The sequence below is a fragment of the Hyla sarda genome, chromosome 5, assembly GCF_029499605.1.
Source record: "Hyla sarda isolate aHylSar1 chromosome 5, aHylSar1.hap1, whole genome shotgun sequence".
NCBI lineage: Eukaryota > Metazoa > Chordata > Amphibia > Anura > Hylidae > Hyla > Hyla sarda.
This window is the reverse complement of record NC_079193.1, coordinates 327,753,559-327,771,886: the sequence shown is the minus strand read 5'-3', so window position 1 is coordinate 327,771,886 and position 18,328 is coordinate 327,753,559. Positions and strand designations below refer to the sequence as shown.

Sequence of the window (18,328 nt, the reverse complement as noted above, 5' to 3'; positions counted from 1 at the left end):
CTTCTAATAAAAAATCTTAATCCTTCCAGTACTTATTAGCTGCTTAATACTACAGAGGAAATTATTTTCTTTTTGGAACACAGTGCTCTCTGCTAACATCATGAGCACAGTGCTCTCTGCTGACATCTCTGTCCATTTTAGGAACTGTTCAGAGCAGCATATGTTTGCTATGGGGAGTTTCTCCTACTCTGAACAGTTTTTAAAATGGACAGAGATGTCAGCAGAGAGCACTGTGCTTGTGATTCAGCAGGGAGCTCTGTGTTCCAAAAAGAAAATAATTTCCTCTGTAGTATTCAGCAGATAATAAGTACTGGAAGGATTAAGATTTTTTTAATAGAAGTAATTTACAAATCTGTTGATTTAAAAGAAAGAAAAAAAAAAGTTTTCCACCAGAGTACCCCTTTAACATTAAACTCAATCTCCCTTTCAGTCAGGGCTTCTTAATAAGAAACTGACAGCCTGTTCACCCGCACTAAACCCAATATACTGAGGTATAGTGCGGGTAAAACAGTGGTCACTCACTTAAATCAGTGTAGTAGTTTCAAAGTTATGCTGTTTTTTCTTCTATTGCAATGAAAGCGGGGAGCCAGCTCGCCAAGCTCTCCTGCCTCCACCGTGTTCATTGCCTGACCTGCCCTATTATACTCAAATGTCTTTACTAGCCTGTTGGGGGTGAGCGCTCTGCTCTATATATTGGGTTTAGTGCGGGATAACAGGCTGTCGGTTTCCCTTTAAAGGGAATCTGTCATCAATGTCACCCACACTAATCTGTTGGTACAGGCTAGTAGTACAGGTGACACTGATCATAATGATATTTACCTATCCCCGATCCGTCGTCCCACTATCTTCCTCATCTGGGCGGCAGGCTTGGTGTGTGGGCGGAGGAGGGATAAGTGAAGAAGCTGCAGTGGTGTAGTCAGCATGCTCCTGGTGGATTTGCATGTGAATTTAAAGTGTGCTATTTTGGTGCCTGTCAATTATGGAAACATAAATGGATTCTGGGTCAGACACCCCATATAGCCATGGCCTTAGTTTATACACAAAAAACCCTGCTGATAGGTCACTTTAATGAGCACAGTAATTACTGTAATGTGTATTAGGTTTATTTTCTGAGTCCTTCTAGGGGCGTCTCCTGATGGGGGTCCCTGTTTGATTACTACCTTTTACACAGGCAGCCAGTACAGCATCTATAGGGTTTATCTGTCCAGCTTTCCTGACTCTGATCAGCCTATCAGGCCAACCATGCACATTGCTGCCCAAACATGTAGATCTCTGAGAAACCAGCAGACTATATAATGTTTATGGAAGCCTTGTGACTCCCATTATGGCAGGAGTCAGGGAAAAGGATCGGGCACTTGGATTTTAACCTGCCTGATCTTTTTGTTCTCAGGGAAGATGAGCCCCCATTAGAGGAGTCTGGCAGTGGTTTACTTCTCTCCCTCCACATTCAGAAAACATGCTTGGCCAAGGAAGCAAGTGTATGAGGGATTGGAAGAGACAGCTGAAGACAAATGTATGGTCTATGGGAGAGATTTACCAAAACCTGTCCAGAAGGGAAAGTTGCCCAGAGCAACCAATCAACTCGCCTCTTTCATTTTTAACAAGGCCTCTGCAAAATGAAAGAAGCAATCTGATTGGTTGCTATGGTCAACTGGGCAACTTTTCCTTTGCACAGGTTTTGATAAATCTCCCCCAAAGGGGGAGATTTATGAAAACCTGTGCAAAGGAAAAGTTTCCTAGTTGCCCATAGCAACCAATCAGATTGCTTCTTTCATTTTGCAGAGGCCTTATTAAAAATGAAAAAGAGGCGAGCTGATTTTGTGTATGGTCAGCCTTTGGCTGGTTTCAGACGATCACAATACGGAAGCACTTTTGCTTCGTATTTCGGCTGTATGTACCTGCTTGATCGCAGGTCTGATGACCCAATGTGACATCTGTTCACTCAGGTAACCATGGTCAGGCCTGAACTTAGGCCATAGTATGAATGCCCAAATGTAGCAAAATTACATGGGTGAAACCTAACAAAATAGTTGGGGTACAGGAAAAGAAAAATATAAAAAGGAGGGGAAAACAAAAAGCAACAAATAATAAATCAAAAGGAAAAGAAACCCAGAAATGCCTAGAAACCCACCTTATTTTATTAGGCAGTTAAGTCCCAATGTAATACAGATCTCTACTGTACTGTAGTGTTGGGCGCGAATATTCGCATTTCAAATTTTTATTGCGAATATTACAAATTCGCGAATATATTTGCCATATATTCGAAATGACGAATATTCACTTTTTCCGCATATTCGCTTATTCCTTCTTTTCACTTGTGGGCCAATCAGAATGATGCAAATACACTTGTCAGAGGTTATCGACCACATCCCTAGCAACCAATAGTAAAGTTGCCCACCCCCTCACTGTTTTCTTCCTCGAATACGCGAACATAAACACGCAAAATTTGCAAATATAAGATGAATATTCGTCTATATATTCGCAACATATCGCAAATTCGAATATGGGCAATGCTGCTCATCACTACTGTACTGTATTTAATAAGCACTATGTGCACTATTCAGGCTGCCAGATGTGGTTTTTCACTTTAAGACGTAACAGGCACTAAGAACTGACACAGACGTCCTCCCCAGGTCATTTTCTCTTTAATATGCAAAATGCAGAATTTCAGAGAATAGGCAAAATTATGCGCAGTTAATGTTTATCACGTAATAAACGCCCTTCTACAGGTCTGCGCTATGCTACAATGGAGGACACAGAGGTTCTGATCTATAGAAAATGAGAAATGGATAGACACTGTGATGGACTTATATTCCCAGTGGGTGCTCAGCTCCCACTCCCATTAATCCAAAAGTATTGAACAATGAAGCGGCACCCAAAGCAGGATTCAATCCAAATGGTGTTTTATGAACTCCACAATCAGGACCCGTCTCAAGCATAACATTTCAGTGTATACACAGCATATTTATGTGCAACCACGTGATGACATCACCAAAATAAGGGGGCGTGTTCACCCATGTAAACAACACAGAAAAAAATAAAGCTGATACTGTGATTATACATTCATTTTATTGAGTCTCATCATCTGTGTAATATATGAAGTGCTGTCTATACATACACGTATCCTAGCTTAACATGCATACAGAAATAAATATAATCCAATATACAAGCTTAAAGGAATAGTCTGGTACGGACTATTCTTATTCTCTCCTGCCCGGGCTTCAAAAAAAGTGAAAATAAACTTTCACTTACCTTCCTACGTTCCCTCGAAGCTCCGCTACAGCTGATCAGTCGACCAGGCTGTCTTCTTCCCTTAGCCCGGAACGTCACACGGCGCTTCAGCCTATCACTGGCCGCAGCGATGTCCCGCTTCGGCCGGTGATAGGCTGAGGCGCCGCGTGACGTTCCGGGCTAAGGGAAGTAGCTGTAGCGGAGCTTCGAGGGAACATAGGAGGGTAAGTGAAAGTTTATTTTCACTTTTTTTGCAGCCTGGGCAGGATAGAATAAGAATAAGACTATTCCTTTAAAGGACCTCTGCAGCAAAAAAAAAAAAAAGAAACCTATTCCCTATCCACAGGATAGGGGATAAGTGTCTGATCGCGGGGGCGTCTGGCCGCTGGGACCACACCGAGATCTCCCGAATGAGGCCCCCACATTGTCGTGCACCGGCTAATGCACATAGCATCGACCTCAGTGAGGTCGACAGTACGCCTCCTCCCCATACAGCTATATGGGAGAGGTGGGGAGGCACGAACGCTGCATCCCCACCTCTCCCATAGAGATACATGGAGGGGGCATGCCATGACATTGTGGCTGACACGCCTACTACACGGGAGAGTCGTGGCAGAGCGGTGGCCCCATGCAGGAGATCGCAGAGGGTCCGGTTGTTCAGACCCTCCGAGAGCAAACACATGCCCTATCACATGACCCACTATTCACAACCATGTGATCCATAGAATCACATGACTCCTCCTATCCTCCATCTTCATTACGCTTGTATATTGGATTACATTTATTTCTGTATGCATGTTAAGCTAGGATACGTGTATGTATAGACAGCACTTACACTTCATATATTAGACAGATGATGAGTCTCAATGAAATGAATGTATGATCACAGCATCAGCTTTATCTTTTTGTGTGTTGTTTACATGAGTGAAAACGCCTCCTATTTTGGTGATGTCATCACGTGGTTGCACATAAATATGCTGTGTATGCACTGAAATGTTATGCTTTAGAAAGCTCCGGATTGTGGACCAAAACGTTGCACTTTTGTTTGATGGGTGAATAAAGCACCATTTGGATTGAATCCTGCTTTGGGTGCCGCTTCGTTGTTCAATACTTTTGAGGTTCAGATTTAAGTATAGACGCATACAACAGTCATTGGCGAGCCAATGTCCTATATGTCATTGTAGGCCAATTACTTCTGGTTGGAAATATTATTTGTCTTTAACTGTAACTCCACCATATTTACAGAGCATTCTAAATGAGTTGTTCTTCATCTTGAATCTGTACCTTATACGTACAAGAGTAATTCCTATCATATTTATATATGTAACTTTTGTGCCAAACTGCAATAAACAGTTCTTCATGTTCCATAGTCTATTATTGTTCTTTATGCTCTTTTACATATATTATTTTTTGTAGTATGGAGTGTAGAGCTATTACAAAACTAAAACATAGAACAAACACCGCTTAGTAACTCTATCCAAACTCTGTCTTCTGAAGCAGATCAGGGGTCATACGAGGTGCATTCTCCTAATAGAGGAAGGTTCACTCAACATGTCTGTGGGGGAATAGCTCTTTACTGATTATATTTTACTACCAAACTGGACCAAATACAAGACCGGATAGACAACCCTCAATGATGATGCATCACTGGATTTTAGTTGGAGCAATGTAGGTAGGTCCAGTAGCCTTCATGTAGATCAATACATGCGACACAGCTTCACTTATAAGATTATTTTTTTCCCCTAGCTTACAGTCACACTAATACTGTTTAAAAAAATAAATAAATAACAGTATTTTTTGTATATTTTAACTATTCTGCCATGCAAATATAGCTGGTGTGAAATTCTGAAACATCTGTACTCCATATAAACCCTTTCATGGGGCGTTGCCACTCCTGGAACTTATCTGCTCTCCATAGGATAGGGGATACAGTCATGGCCGTAAATGTTGGCACCCCTGAAATTTTCCTAGAAAATTAAGTATTTCACACAGAAAAGGATTGCAGTAACACATGTTTTGCTATACACATGTTTATTCCCTTTGTGTGTATTGGAACTAAATCAAAAAATGGGAGGGGGAAAAGATTGTGTCAAGCATGTGATGCTCCTTTAAACTCACATGGGGCAAGTAACCGGTGTGGGCAATATAAAAATCACACCTGAAAAGATAAAAAGGAGAGACGTTCACTTAGTCTTTGCATTGTGTGTCCGTGTGTGCCACACTAAGCATGGACAACAGAAAGAGAAGAGAACTGTGAGGACTTGGGAACCAAAATTGTGGAAAAATATCAACCATCTCAAGGTTACAAGTCTATCTCCAGAGATCTAGATTTACCTTTGTCCACAGTGCGCAACATTATCAAGAAGTTTGCAACCCATGGCACTGTAGCTAATCTCCCTGGGCGTGGACAGAAGAGAAAAATTGATGAAAGATGTCAATGCAGGACAGTGGATAAGCAGCCCCAAACAATTTCCAAAGATACTCAAGCTGTCCTACAGGCTCAGGGAGCATCAGTGTCAGCGCGAACTGTCAGTCAACATTTAAATGAAATGCTATGGCAGGAGACCCAGGAGGACCCCACTGCTGACACGGAGAAATAAAAAAGCAAGACTACATTTTGCCAAAATGAACTTGAGTAAGCCAAAATCCTTCTGGGAAAACGTCTTGTGGACAGATGAGACAAAGAAAGAGCTTTTTGGTAAAGCACATCATTCTACTGTTTACCGAAAACAGAATGAGGCCTACAAAGAAAAGAACACAGTACCTAAAGTGAAATATGGTGGAGGTTCAATGATGTTTTGGGGTTGTTTTGCTGCCTCTGGCACTGGGTGCCTTGACTGTGTGCAAGGCATCATAAAATCTGAGGATTACCAACGGATTTTGGGTCACACTGTACAGCCCAGTGTCAGAAAGCTGGGTTGCGTCCGAGATCTTGGATCTTCCAGCATGACAATGACCCCAAACATACGTCAAAAAGCCCCCAGAAATGGATGGCAACAAAGTACTGGAGAGGTCTGAAGTGGCAGCAATGAGTCCAGATCTAAATCCCATTGAACACCTGTGGAGGGAGCTTAAAATTGCTGTTGGGAAAAGGCGCCCTTCCAATTAGAGACATTGAGCTGTTTGCAAAGGAAGAATGGTCCAACATTCCAGCTGAGAGGTGTAAGAAGCTTATTGATGGTTACAGGAAGTGACTGATTTCAGTTATTTTTTCCAAAGGATGTACAACCAAATATTAAGTTAAGGGTGCCAATAATTTTGTCCAGACCATTTTTGGAGTCTGGTGTGACATTATGTCCAATTTGCTTTTTTTCCTCCCTTTTTTGGTTTAGTTCCAATACACACAAAGGGAATAAACATGTGTATAGCAAAACATGTGTTACTGTAATCCTTTTCTGTGAAAAGCACTGTATTTTCCAGAAAAATTTCAGGGGTGCCAACATTTACAGCCATGACTGTATGTGTATAATCGCTAGGGGTCTGAATTATGGTTCTCAAAAACAGGACTCACTTGACGAGGGCTAGAACAAAGGAGTGGAACCATCGTTATTATGTACTGAAACAGAGAGAAGACATGGATTAAACAGAACAAAAAAGGAATGGAGCAGGAGGTCCAGGGCATGGAGGTGACCAAGGAGTGCTAGGGACTACGTTTTACAAGCGGGAGCTCGGACGAGCAGCAGCATAAATTTTATAAATTAAACTAACACTACATGGTAACTTTGGGGACACCAAGTTTGCAGTAAACATGGTCATGTTGCGGCACACAAGTCGCTGTGACCACAACCAAAAATCCATCCCAGGTAGATTTCTGGCTACAGTCGGATCGCAGCAATTTATATACAGTCTTATAGCCACATTCACTTCATTAGCAGCAATGCATATTGCAGCCAAATTCACTGCTTAGCACTGCAAGGCACAAGCCAACCAGATATAAATACCAAGTTCCCCCTGCATTCACACCACTGCCTGAGCTTTGCCCAGGCAGTGTCAGGAGTTGCTTTAAATGGTAGCCATCATGACCTCTGTTGGCAGGATATGATTAAAGTGTTTGCGTCATCTTGTCACCCGAGACAGACAGGAACAGATGGCGCTTTTCTTGCAGTTTCATGCAAAGCCTACGAGAATTCCGAAAATTAAACCACTCATTACGTCCCTGAGCAAGTCTTGGGCTGCAAGATTGCATGGGAGCTTTAAACATATCCTGCCACAGGAGATCATGAGAGGTACCATTTACGCTTATGCAGGTTTATTGTAGTTTAAAAGGGGTACTCCAGCGCAAAACATCTTATCCCCTAACAAAAGGATAGGGCATAAGAAGTTAGATCGTGGGGATCCCGCCGCTGGGAACTCCGCTCCGTGCCAGATGGCTGGCGACTACAGCTGCCATGCCCCCGCCATTCAGGTCTATAGGAGGAGCCATCACGTCCTCTCCCATAGACACAAATGGAGGGGGCATGGCGTGACGTCAGGAATACTGGAGCTCCACGCTGCTGCAGGCCCGGAGAACGCGGGGGTCCCCAGCAGCGGGACCCCACAAACTAACATCTTATCCCCTATCCCTTTGATAGGGGATAAGATGTTTTGCGCCGGAGTAACTCTTTAAGAAATTTTTTTTAAATATAGTCAATTATGTAAAAACTGGATTTAAATTCAAACATGTAGAAAAACTTGAACATTATCGACTATTTAGAAAAAAAACTAAAACCAGATTTGTTAATAAAATTTCTCATCACTTTCAATAAGCATCAAAATAACAAGTGACCTGGAGATAGAAGGACACGGAAGTAAATATCTTTACTAAGAAAGTCTCTGAAGTCCAATTGTTTTCAATCAAAGCAAAATGTTTTCCAGGTATTGTGTTCAGTTTTCTGATGAAAGCGTGCCAGTGCAGTGAAACCGAAGAATGGAAACAGAGTCTATTAAGGCACAGGCGTTTTACTTCCTTCAGTTTGCTGGACTGATGGAACAAAGACGAATGGTCACAGGCCAAACATAGCAGCCAGATTGCTTTTCCCTCTTAAAAACAAAAGGAAGCGATCGGATTGGTTGCTTTGGGCAACTGGCCAACTTATCCTCTTCACAGGTCTTACTTAAACCCCCTCGGTCCTCTGCTGACCTGTGAGTCTCATATACCTAGAGAGGTGTATGTCATTTGGGTGGCACACAAGGAACGCCAGGTAGTCAGTACTATGGTGAAAAAGCACAACGCCATGACAAACGTGGATTAAGTTCTCTCTGTACATAATGTTTTACCATGAGGACTTTTCTAAAAAAAATGCATTTTTCTGGTAAATTTAGAATCCTTTGGGGGGCTGATCACATAACTTTTTATGGTTTGTCAATCTGCTCCCCCATTCCAAATGTATGGGGTGTTTTAGAATATCCAGTGGTGAAAAACTTATCTCCTATCCTAAGGATAGGGGATAAGTTTCAGATTGCGGGGGGTCCGACCGCTGGGGCCCCCCGCGATCTCCTGTACGGGGCCCCAACAGCCAGCGGGAAGGGGGCCTGTTGACCACCGCACGAAGCAGCGGCTGACACGCCCCCTGATTACAACTCTATGGCAGAACCGGAGCGCTGCCTTCGGCAATCTCAGACTCTGCCATTGAGTTATATTGAGGGGGCGTGTGTCGGCCGCCGCTTCGTGCGGTGGTCAATACGTGCTATCTGGCCAGCGAGCCGGTCGGACCCTCCGCGATTTGAAACTTATCCCCTGTGCTTAGGATAGGGGATAAGTTTTTCACCACTGGACTACCCCTTTAATTGTTAGATGGGCATGTATCTAATAATGCCATGGGACTAGACGGTATCTGAATATCATACAGGCCTGTAAAACGCGCTCCCATCACTTCCTTCTAACGTAGTCATCAGGATCACTGCAAGAGACTAACCTCGCGAGGAACTGACGGGAGCGCATACTAGAGAGCTGTAAGTTATTCACGCTCCTGGCCCAGATAAGCCCACCCATACCTCATAAATCAGATAGATATACACCCATATGACAGATTCAGGAATCCCTCAGGTGAACTAAAACACCCCATAATTCCGATGTAATGAAGAAAACTGTTCCCCTGTAGCGGAATGTGACCCTCTGTACAGGGACACAGTTTTCTGCTTTACAGCCGCTCACTCACACTCCATTCCGACAGAGACAAAGTTTCTCCGCACATCTCCCAGCCTTTCTGCCACTCGCCTGTGCCGAGACTACAACCCCCAGCATGTTCTCACTGTAAGGCAGTGTTTTCCAAACAGGGTGCCCCCAGTTGTTGCAAAACTACAACTCCCAGCATGCCCGGACAGCCAAAGGCTGTCCGGGCATGCTGGGAGTTGTAGTTTTGCAACAGCTGGAGGCCCCCTGGTTGGGAAACACTGCTGTAAGGGTATACTGTGGGAGTTGCAGTCTTGCAACAGGTAGCGGGAGATGGTAGATGTGCGCTGCGGACAGGTGAAGGATATGCAGGCGAGTGACAGAAAGGCTGTGGAACTCTCTGGCTGAGCTCCGCAGGGTGTCTAACTGTGTCCCCTTCCACCTGAGAGAGGGGAGTGGGGATGGAATGGGACGGAAAGGGATGAAAAGCAGAAAACTGTTTCCCTGTGCGAAGGGTCACATTCTGCTACAGAGACACAGTTTTCTTTATTACACCGGAATCAGCGGGAAGGGGGTGGGGCGTATGGAAAAACCATAGAAAGGTACGTGATCAGCCCCTAAGCTATCTATACATACCCGAAAAATGCTTTTGTAGAAATGACCACGGGTCCTTATTAGTCCCCCTATGAGAAAACCAGATCAATTATTGCAATATTAAATCCTACTGACAACTATCCGGGTGTTCAGAACCATTTATTTTCTGCTGTAGTGAGAGAAAGTGATAATTTTCACACAACATAACAGTTACTTTCAATAAGGTATAACTTTACTATACAGAGAGAAAAAAAAAAAAAGTGCTAACACCCAATAGCCATGATGTGGAGGAACATGCTGGATACAATATATCAGGAAAGTAAAATGGACATCTCATGAGCCAGCACTCCATAGACTTGTACCTAATGGTGTGTTTCCCAACCAAGGTGCCTCCAGCCATTGCAAAACTACAACTCTCAGCAGGCCCGGACAGCCTACGGCTGTCCGGGCATGCTGGGAGTTGTAGTTTTGCAACAGCTGGAGGCACCCTGGTTAAGAAACACTGACCTAATGCATCAGAGATTATTCCTCACTAATACAAGCCCATGAGAGACCAGGTCACCACCTTCTGCAAAATCAGCACACGCTGCTGCTGAAATCCTCTGTACTGCTGTTAAAGGGGTTATCCAGGAAAAAACTTTTTTTTATATATCAACTGGTTCCAGAAAGTTAAACAGATTTGTAAATTACTTCTATTAAAAAATCTTAATCCTTTCAGTACTTATGAGCTTCTGAAATTAAGGTTATTCTTTTCTGTCTAAGTGCTCTCTGATGACACCTGTCTCGGGAAACGCCCAGTTTAGAAGCAAATCCCCATAGTAAACCTCTTCTAAACTGGGCGGATTCCCGAGACACGTGTCATAAAGTTTATTCCTGGATAACCCCTTTAAATTATTTAGGGACAGATCACTGCCGTTCAAAACTATATGGACCCTCCTCGCACCAGAATACATTTATACAATGCATTCAGAAATTTTCAGACCCTTCTACTTTATGTTGCGGCCTTGCTCCAAAATTTTATAATATATATATATATATATATATATATATATATATATATATATATATATATATATATATATATATATAATTTTGGGAAATGTATTAAAAAGAAAAAGAAAACTTACATTTTTGCTAGATACAAGTATTCAGACCCTTTGCTCTGACATTTAGCTCCTCCCATTTCTCTTCATCTCTGAGATGTTTCTACACGTTGAGTCGTCTGTGGTAAATTCAGCTGATTGGACATGATTTGAAAAAAAAGTGCATAATTAGAGCAAACCAAGCCATGAGGTAGAAAGAACTGCCTGTAGAGCTCAGAGACAGGATTATGTGAAGGCACAGATCTGGAGAAGGGTACAAAAAAAATATCTGCTGCACTGAAAGTTCCCAAAAGCAGAAGGGTCTCCAAAGTTCTTAAGTGGAAGAAGAGTGAAACAACCAGGGGTCTCCCGAGAGCTGGAGTCCGTACCCAAGTAAAGGGGAGAGAAGGTGCTAGTGAAGTAGTGAAGGGAGATGGCCATGAACCCAGTGGTCATGCTGGCTGAGCTCTGAAGATCCTTTCTGCAGATGTGCACCTAGATTTTCTCCGGTCCATTGAAACCAAGGTTGAATATTTTATTTATTTATCTTTATTTTAAAATTCTAAGCATTATGTCTGGAGAAAACCAGGCACTGCTCATCACCTGCCCAATAACATCCCTACAGTGAAGCATGGTGGGGGCAGCATCATGCTGTGGGGGTGTTTTCAGTGGCTGGAACAGTGAGACTGGTTAGGGTTAAATGGGTACTTTTTTAAATCAACTGGTGCCAGAAAGTTAAAAAGATTTGTAAATTACTTCTATTAAAAATTCTTAATCTTTACAGTACTTAGTGGCTGTATACTACAGAGGAAGTTCTTTTTTTTTTTGGGGGGGGGGGGGGGGATTTCTTTTCTGTCTGTCCACAGTGCTCTCTGCTGACACCCCTGTCCATGTCAGGAACTGTCCAGAGCAGGAGAGGTTTGCTATGGGGATTTGCTATGGGGATTTTCTTCTTCTATGGACAGTTCCTGACATTGACAGAGGTGTCAGCAGAGAGCACTGTGGTCGTGACAGAAAAGATACCAAAAGAAAAGGATTTCCTCTGTAGCATACAGCCGCTAATAAGTATTGGGAGGATTAAGAATTTTTAATAGAAGTAATTTACTAAATTTGTTTAACTTTCTGTTTTTCACCGGAGTACCCCTTTAAAGGAAAGCTGAAGATTCACCTTCCAACAATACAATGACCCTAAGCACACAGCCTAGACAACACAAGACCAGCTTATGCACAAATCTGAATGCCCTAGAGTTGCTCAGCCAGAGCCCTGACCTTAACCCATTCATACGTCTCTGGAGAGACCTGAAAATGGATTCCACAGACAGTCCCCATCCAACCTGACAGGGCTTAAAGGGGTACTCCGCCCCTAGACATCTTATCCCCTATCCAAAGGATAGGGGATAAGATGTCAGATCGCCGGGGTCCCGCTGCTGGGGACCCTGGGGATCGCTGCTGCGGCACCCTGCTATCATTACTGCGCAGAGCGAGATCGCTCTGCACGTAATGACGGGCAATACAGGGGCCGGAGCATCATTACGCCACAACTCCGCCCCTCATGACGTCACGGCCCGCCCCCATCAATACAAGTCTATCGGAGGGGGCGTGGTGGTCGTCACGCCCCCTGCCATAGACTTGCATTAAGGGGATGGCCCGTGATGTCATGAGGGGCGGAGCCATGACGTCACGCTGCTCCCGCCCCTGTATCGCCCGTCATTACGCAGAGCGAACTCGCTCTGTGCTGTAATGATAGCGGGGTGCCGCAGCGGCGATCCTTGGGGTCCCCAGCAGCGGGACCACGGCGATCTAACATCTTATCCCCTATCCTTAGGGGATAAGATGTCTAGGGGCGGAGTACCCCTTTAAGAGGAGCTGCTGAGAAGAATGGCAGAAAATCCCCAAATCCAGATGTGCAAACCTTGTGGCCTCATCCACAAAAAGACTGGAGGCGCTTCAACTGAGTAATGAGTAAAGGGTCTGAATACTTCCGCCAATGCAAAATATTAGTTTTTCCTCTTTAATACATTTCCAAAAATGTCTAAAATGTTTTTACATTCCTATTATGGGGTATGAAGTGCAGGATGATGGGGGACAATTTGATTCGTTTTGGTTTTTTTTCTTCTAATTTTAGCACAAGGCCGCAAAAAAAACTAAACCTGAAAAAGGTGAAAGGATCTGAAGACTTTCCAAATTCATTGTATGTTATGGGGCAATAAAAGATGCTGACCTGTCTCTTCAGTTACAGAAGGGGTCTCTTGTATTCAGGGGTCTCTCCAACCACTGAACACAGTTACAGAGTCACTTACTTATTACTTAGGTTGGGTTCACACTACGTTTTGGCTAGACCAATGTTTCCCAACCGAGGCGCCTCCAGCTGTGGCCAAACTACAACGCCCAGCATGCCCGGACAGCCTTTGGCTGTCCGGGCATGCTGGGAGTTGTAGTTTGGCCACAGCTGGAGGCACCCCGGTTGGGAAACACTGGGCTAGACGGTCCCCAGTAGAGCCAAAACGTAGTGTGAACCCAGCCTTACAGAGGATTCCTAGCATGCCATAAAAGTTGTGGTGATTTTTTTTTTCTGCAATATGAGAACAGGTTATTGTACTGTGTAGAAAAAGCACAACAAATCTGTCCCATCTCAATCCCTATAGCGGTTTACTTAAAAAGAGACTTCAAAGCAGCAAAGTGAGAAAACTAACGGAAAATGTTCACAATATAAAATATCTACATAACTAGTTAAATCGCAAGTGCAAGACTGTATAACACAAAAGTAGACATACAAAAGAACGCATTCAGTATATTCAGCAAACATAGATAAAAGAGAACTGCAACAAAGGGACAAACTATCATACAGACATGCATCTTAAATATTAACTGAAAGACTATACAAAGAAACAACATTACGTCTTAAATGCACAGAGCTAGAAACGTTTCTCCAGCGCTGCAATAGTAGCAGAATATCTTTTTTTTATTAGGAGAATAATACACAATAACCTTGCTGCTTATTAGCCAAAAATGAGTGCGTCATCCTGTGACAGATGGTAGGTGCGATGATCTAGTCTTGCAGAGAGATGTGTGTTCTGCATGTCCGCTGGTGAAAAGGGGTCAATGGCACAGTACAGGTTGGAGATCTAGAAAATAATTAAGAAAAAAAAAAAAAAAAGACATTATAGAGTAAGGAACCACCTATAACACACCAATGACTACACAAACTGCAAGATATTTTTATTTTACAGTAAAAAAATAAAATAAAAAAATGCAGCCTTTAAAGGGGTACTCCGGCCCTAAGACATCTTATCCCCTATCCAAAGGATAGGGGATAAGATGTCTGATCGAGGTAATCCCACGGCTGGGAGTCGACCCCCGCAATCTCTCATGCGGGACCACCGCGATCAGACATCTTATCCCCTATCCTTTGGATAGGGGATAAGATGTCTTAGGGCCGGAGTACCCCTTTAACTTTAGGCACAAACAAATACAAAATAAATCCTGTTTGTCCAGCGCTAAGTTCACATAATCTTCCCTCTCTGCACAGGTGGCTTACTACCAGCCACCCAACAAAACAGTCACCAAAATGTGTCTCCAGCTCTCAAACTCTTATTAAAGCAGTTTTTTCTCAAGCGCGGTCCTCAAGTACCCCCCAAACAGATCATGTCTTCTGGATTTCCTTAGTCTTTGACAGGTGATATAATTATGGTCAGTGAATCAGGCATCACCACAGTCATATTTACCTGTGAAAGACTAAGGAAATCCTGATAACATGACCTGTTGGGGGGTTCTTGAGGACCGCGCTTGAGAAACACTGTATTAAAGGGCCCTCACAGCCTCTTCATACAGACTTGGGTACACCTTTTGTAAGCCCAGTATTAATCTGTCACAGCAACTTGAAAATCAGGACTAACCCAAGAATGGGTCTGAAAGGCCCAACTACATACCTTCCATTTAACCAATAAAAATTCCAGCCTGACAACAGGAATTGGCAAAGTCCTTAGCAAGTTAAGTCTCTCATAGGATTGTAACAATTTTATGGATTTCCTACATCCTACGCAGACCGGCAAACATTTTCTCATACTCATCCGTATCATTAGTTTGAACTGTGCAATTGAGTAAAATGACTGAGATGTGAGGGACTATGGTACAAGACTTTTTTTTTTTTTACTTACCAAATACTGGCACAATCCCTTATAATCCCTTGGGGAGGACATACCGTATTTTTCGCCGTATAAGACGCACTTTTTCTTCCCCAAAACTGGGGGGGGAGTTGGTGCGTCTTATAAGGCGAATGCACACCTATCGCGGCGGTCCCTGCGGCCATCAACGGCCGGGACCTGCGGCTAATACAGGACATCACCGATCGCGGTGATGCCCTGTATTAACCCTTCAGACGCAGCGATCAAAGCTGACCGCCGCGTCTGCAGCGAAAACAACACTAACCCGGCTGTTCAGTCGGGCTGTTCGGGATCCCCGCGGTGAAATCGCGGCGTCCCGAACAGCTTACAGGACACCGGAAGGGACCTTACCTGCCTCCTCGGTGTCTGCTCCGTGCCGGGATCCCCTGCATGGCCGGCGCTCTCCTTCGTCGTCGCGCACGCCGCCCCCTTCATCCAATAGGAGCGGCGTGCATTGCAATGTCATGGTGGCGACAGAGAGCGAGGATACTGGGCAGCACAGACGTTCCGGAGCGACGGTGACACCCCGGGGATGCCGCAACAGCGATGGAGGGAGACATCCAGGGCAGCGGTGACGAGCGGTGAGCGGTCCGGAGCGGCGGGGACACGTGAGTACTACCTCCTATACCAGTGGTCTTAAACCTGCGGACCTCCAAATGTTGCAAAACTACAACTCCCAGCATGATCGGACAGCCAACGGCAGTCCGGGCATGCTGGGAGTTGAAGTTTTGCAACATCTGAAGGTCCGCAGGTTGAAGATCACTGTCCTATACTTTACATTGTATTTGGTTCAGAATCTTTATTTTCTAGATTTTAATCCTATAAAATTAGGTGCGTCTTATATGCCGGAGCGTCTTATGACGAAAAATACGGTAGATAAGATTAATGTGTAAATAATTCTCGGGTCCAGGAAGTGCATTCATTACATGCATTCATTTCTTTTAATTCACGGTATAGGATTAACTCCTCTAGCATTAAAGCAAACTAAACTTTACTTCATGGGAACATAAATAAAGAAAACAACAAACGGATTCCAATGGCTGCTTCCCGGTTACCATTGAGCAAGTAGCTCCCCCATACCTCCAGCTAGCAGGAATGTCTCAGACATGTGCCTACTATGTATTACCTGCATCTAGGAAATAAAGGGAGCAACTGGACAGACACCCAAAGAGCTTAAGAGGGAAAATGACAGCAGCGTCATCCACACTAACCTGCAAGTACAGGCCAATAGCTGGCCACCCAGCTGGTCCCTGGATGCCCAAAAGGACATAGCCCCTTAATGATCTGAGATTACGCAGTTATACTGCGGCCTAGCCGTGCTGGAGATCTCAGTGTGTGGGATCTCACAGCATGTAGGGGCCACGTTGCTTATGGGCAGAGTGAAAGTATAGAGGGTGTTATCCAGGGACCAACCAGGCAGCCCTAACATTGGGGCTAGCAATCTTAATTATTCCCATGCCCAAGTGCATTCAGCGTGGCAGTATATTCCTTAGACAACTATTTATAACCTCACTAATAGCATACAAAGACGTGGGTGTGTATTTTTGTGCGTGGTTCTCATATTTCATAATTTGTATATCATTTACATGGCCATCGATCCTGTGACTGCCATTGCAATTTGTCCTGCAAAAATAAAAAATTTGAGACTTTTTTTTGGGTGGATGGATTTAAAAAAAAAAAAAAAAAAAAAAACACCTTTAGAATGCAGCATTCCAAAATGGGATACTACACTGCTCAAAAAAAAATAAGGGGAACACTAAGATAACACATCCTAGATCTGAATGAACTAATCGTATGAAATACTTTCGTCTTTACATAGTTGAATGTGATGAAAACAAAATCACACAAAAATTATCAATGGAAATCAAATGTATCAACCCATGGAGGTCTGGATATGGAGTCACACTCAAAATCAAAGTGGAAAACCACACTACAGGCTGATCCAACCTTGATGTAATGTCCTTAAACAAGTCAAAATGAGGCTCAGTAGTGTGTGTGGCCTCCACGTGCCCGTATGACCTCCCTACAACGCCTGGGTATGCTCCTGATGAGGTGGCGGATGGTCTCCTGTGGGATGTCCTCCCAGACCTGGACTAAAGCATCCGCCAACTCCTGGACAGTCTGTGTTGCAATGTGGAGTTGGTGGATGGAGCGAGACATGATGTCCCAGATGTGCTCAATCGGATTCAGGTCTGGGGAACGGACGGGCCAGTCCATAGCATCAATGCCTCCCTCTTGCAGGAACTGCTGACACTCCAGCCACATGAGGTTTAGCGTTGTCTTGCATTAGGAGGAACCCGGGGCCAACTGCACCAGCATATGGTCTCACAAGGGGTCTGAGGATCTCATCTCGGTACCTAATGGCAGTCAGGCTATTTCTGGCAAGCATATGGAGGGCTGTGCGGCCCCCCAAAGAAATGCAACCCCACACCATTACTGACCCACCGCCAAACCAGTCATGCTGGAGGATGTTGCAGGCAGCAGAACGTTCTCCACAGCGTCTCCAGACTGTGCTGAGTGTGAACCTGCTTTCATCTGTGAAAAGCACAGGGCGTCCGTGGCGAATCTGCCAATCTTTGTGTTCTCTGGCCAAAAGTCCTGCATGGTGTTGGGCTGTAAGCACAACCCCCACGGGCCCTCATACCATCCTCATGCAGTCTGTTTCTGACCGTTTGAGTGGACACACACCTGCTGGAGGTCATTTTGCAGGGATCTGGTAGTGCTCCTCTTTGCACAAAGGCAGAGGTAGTGGTCCTGCTGCTGGGTTGTTCCCCTCCTACGGCCTCCTCCATGTCTCCTGATGTACTGGCCTGTCTCCTGGTAGCGCCTCCATGCTCTGGACACTATGCTGACAGACGCAGCAAACCTTCTTGCCACAGCTCGCATTGATGTGCCATCCTGGTTGAGCTGCACTACCTGAGCCACTTGTGTGGATTGTAGTCTCATGCTACCACTAGAGTGAAAGCACCACCAGCATTCAAAAGTGATCAAAACATCAGCCAGGAAGCATAGGAACTGAGAAGTGGTCTGTGCTCTCCACCTGCAAAACCACTCCTTTATTAGGGGTATCTTGCTAATTGCCTATAATTTCCACCTGTTGTCTGTTCCATTTGCACAACAGCATGTGAAATTGATTGTCAATTAGTGTTGCTTCCTGAGTGGACAGT

At 44.4% G+C, this 18,328-nt stretch overlaps 1 protein-coding gene across 6 annotated transcripts in view; it reads right to left on the bottom strand.

Annotated features, from left to right (window-relative positions):
• Window positions 1–11,047: 11,047 nt before the first annotated feature.
• The window catches only part of C5H8orf88 (chromosome 5 C8orf88 homolog), a 46,304-nt gene continuing 39,023 nt past the window's right edge, over window positions 11,048–18,328 (bottom strand). For 5 of the 6 annotated variants that reach the window (XR_008844303.1, XM_056522350.1, XM_056522354.1 and 2 more), the window contains one exon: window positions 13,898–14,123. Coding sequence is in view for 5 of the 6 variants with exons in the window: in XM_056522350.1 (XP_056378325.1) it covers window positions 13,998–14,123 (126 nt within the window). In the remaining variant the exon portion in view is untranslated. Of the gene's footprint in view, window positions 11,154–13,897; window positions 14,124–18,328 lie in introns of those variants that run through there. The other variant, XM_056522351.1, reaches the window with a different exon arrangement.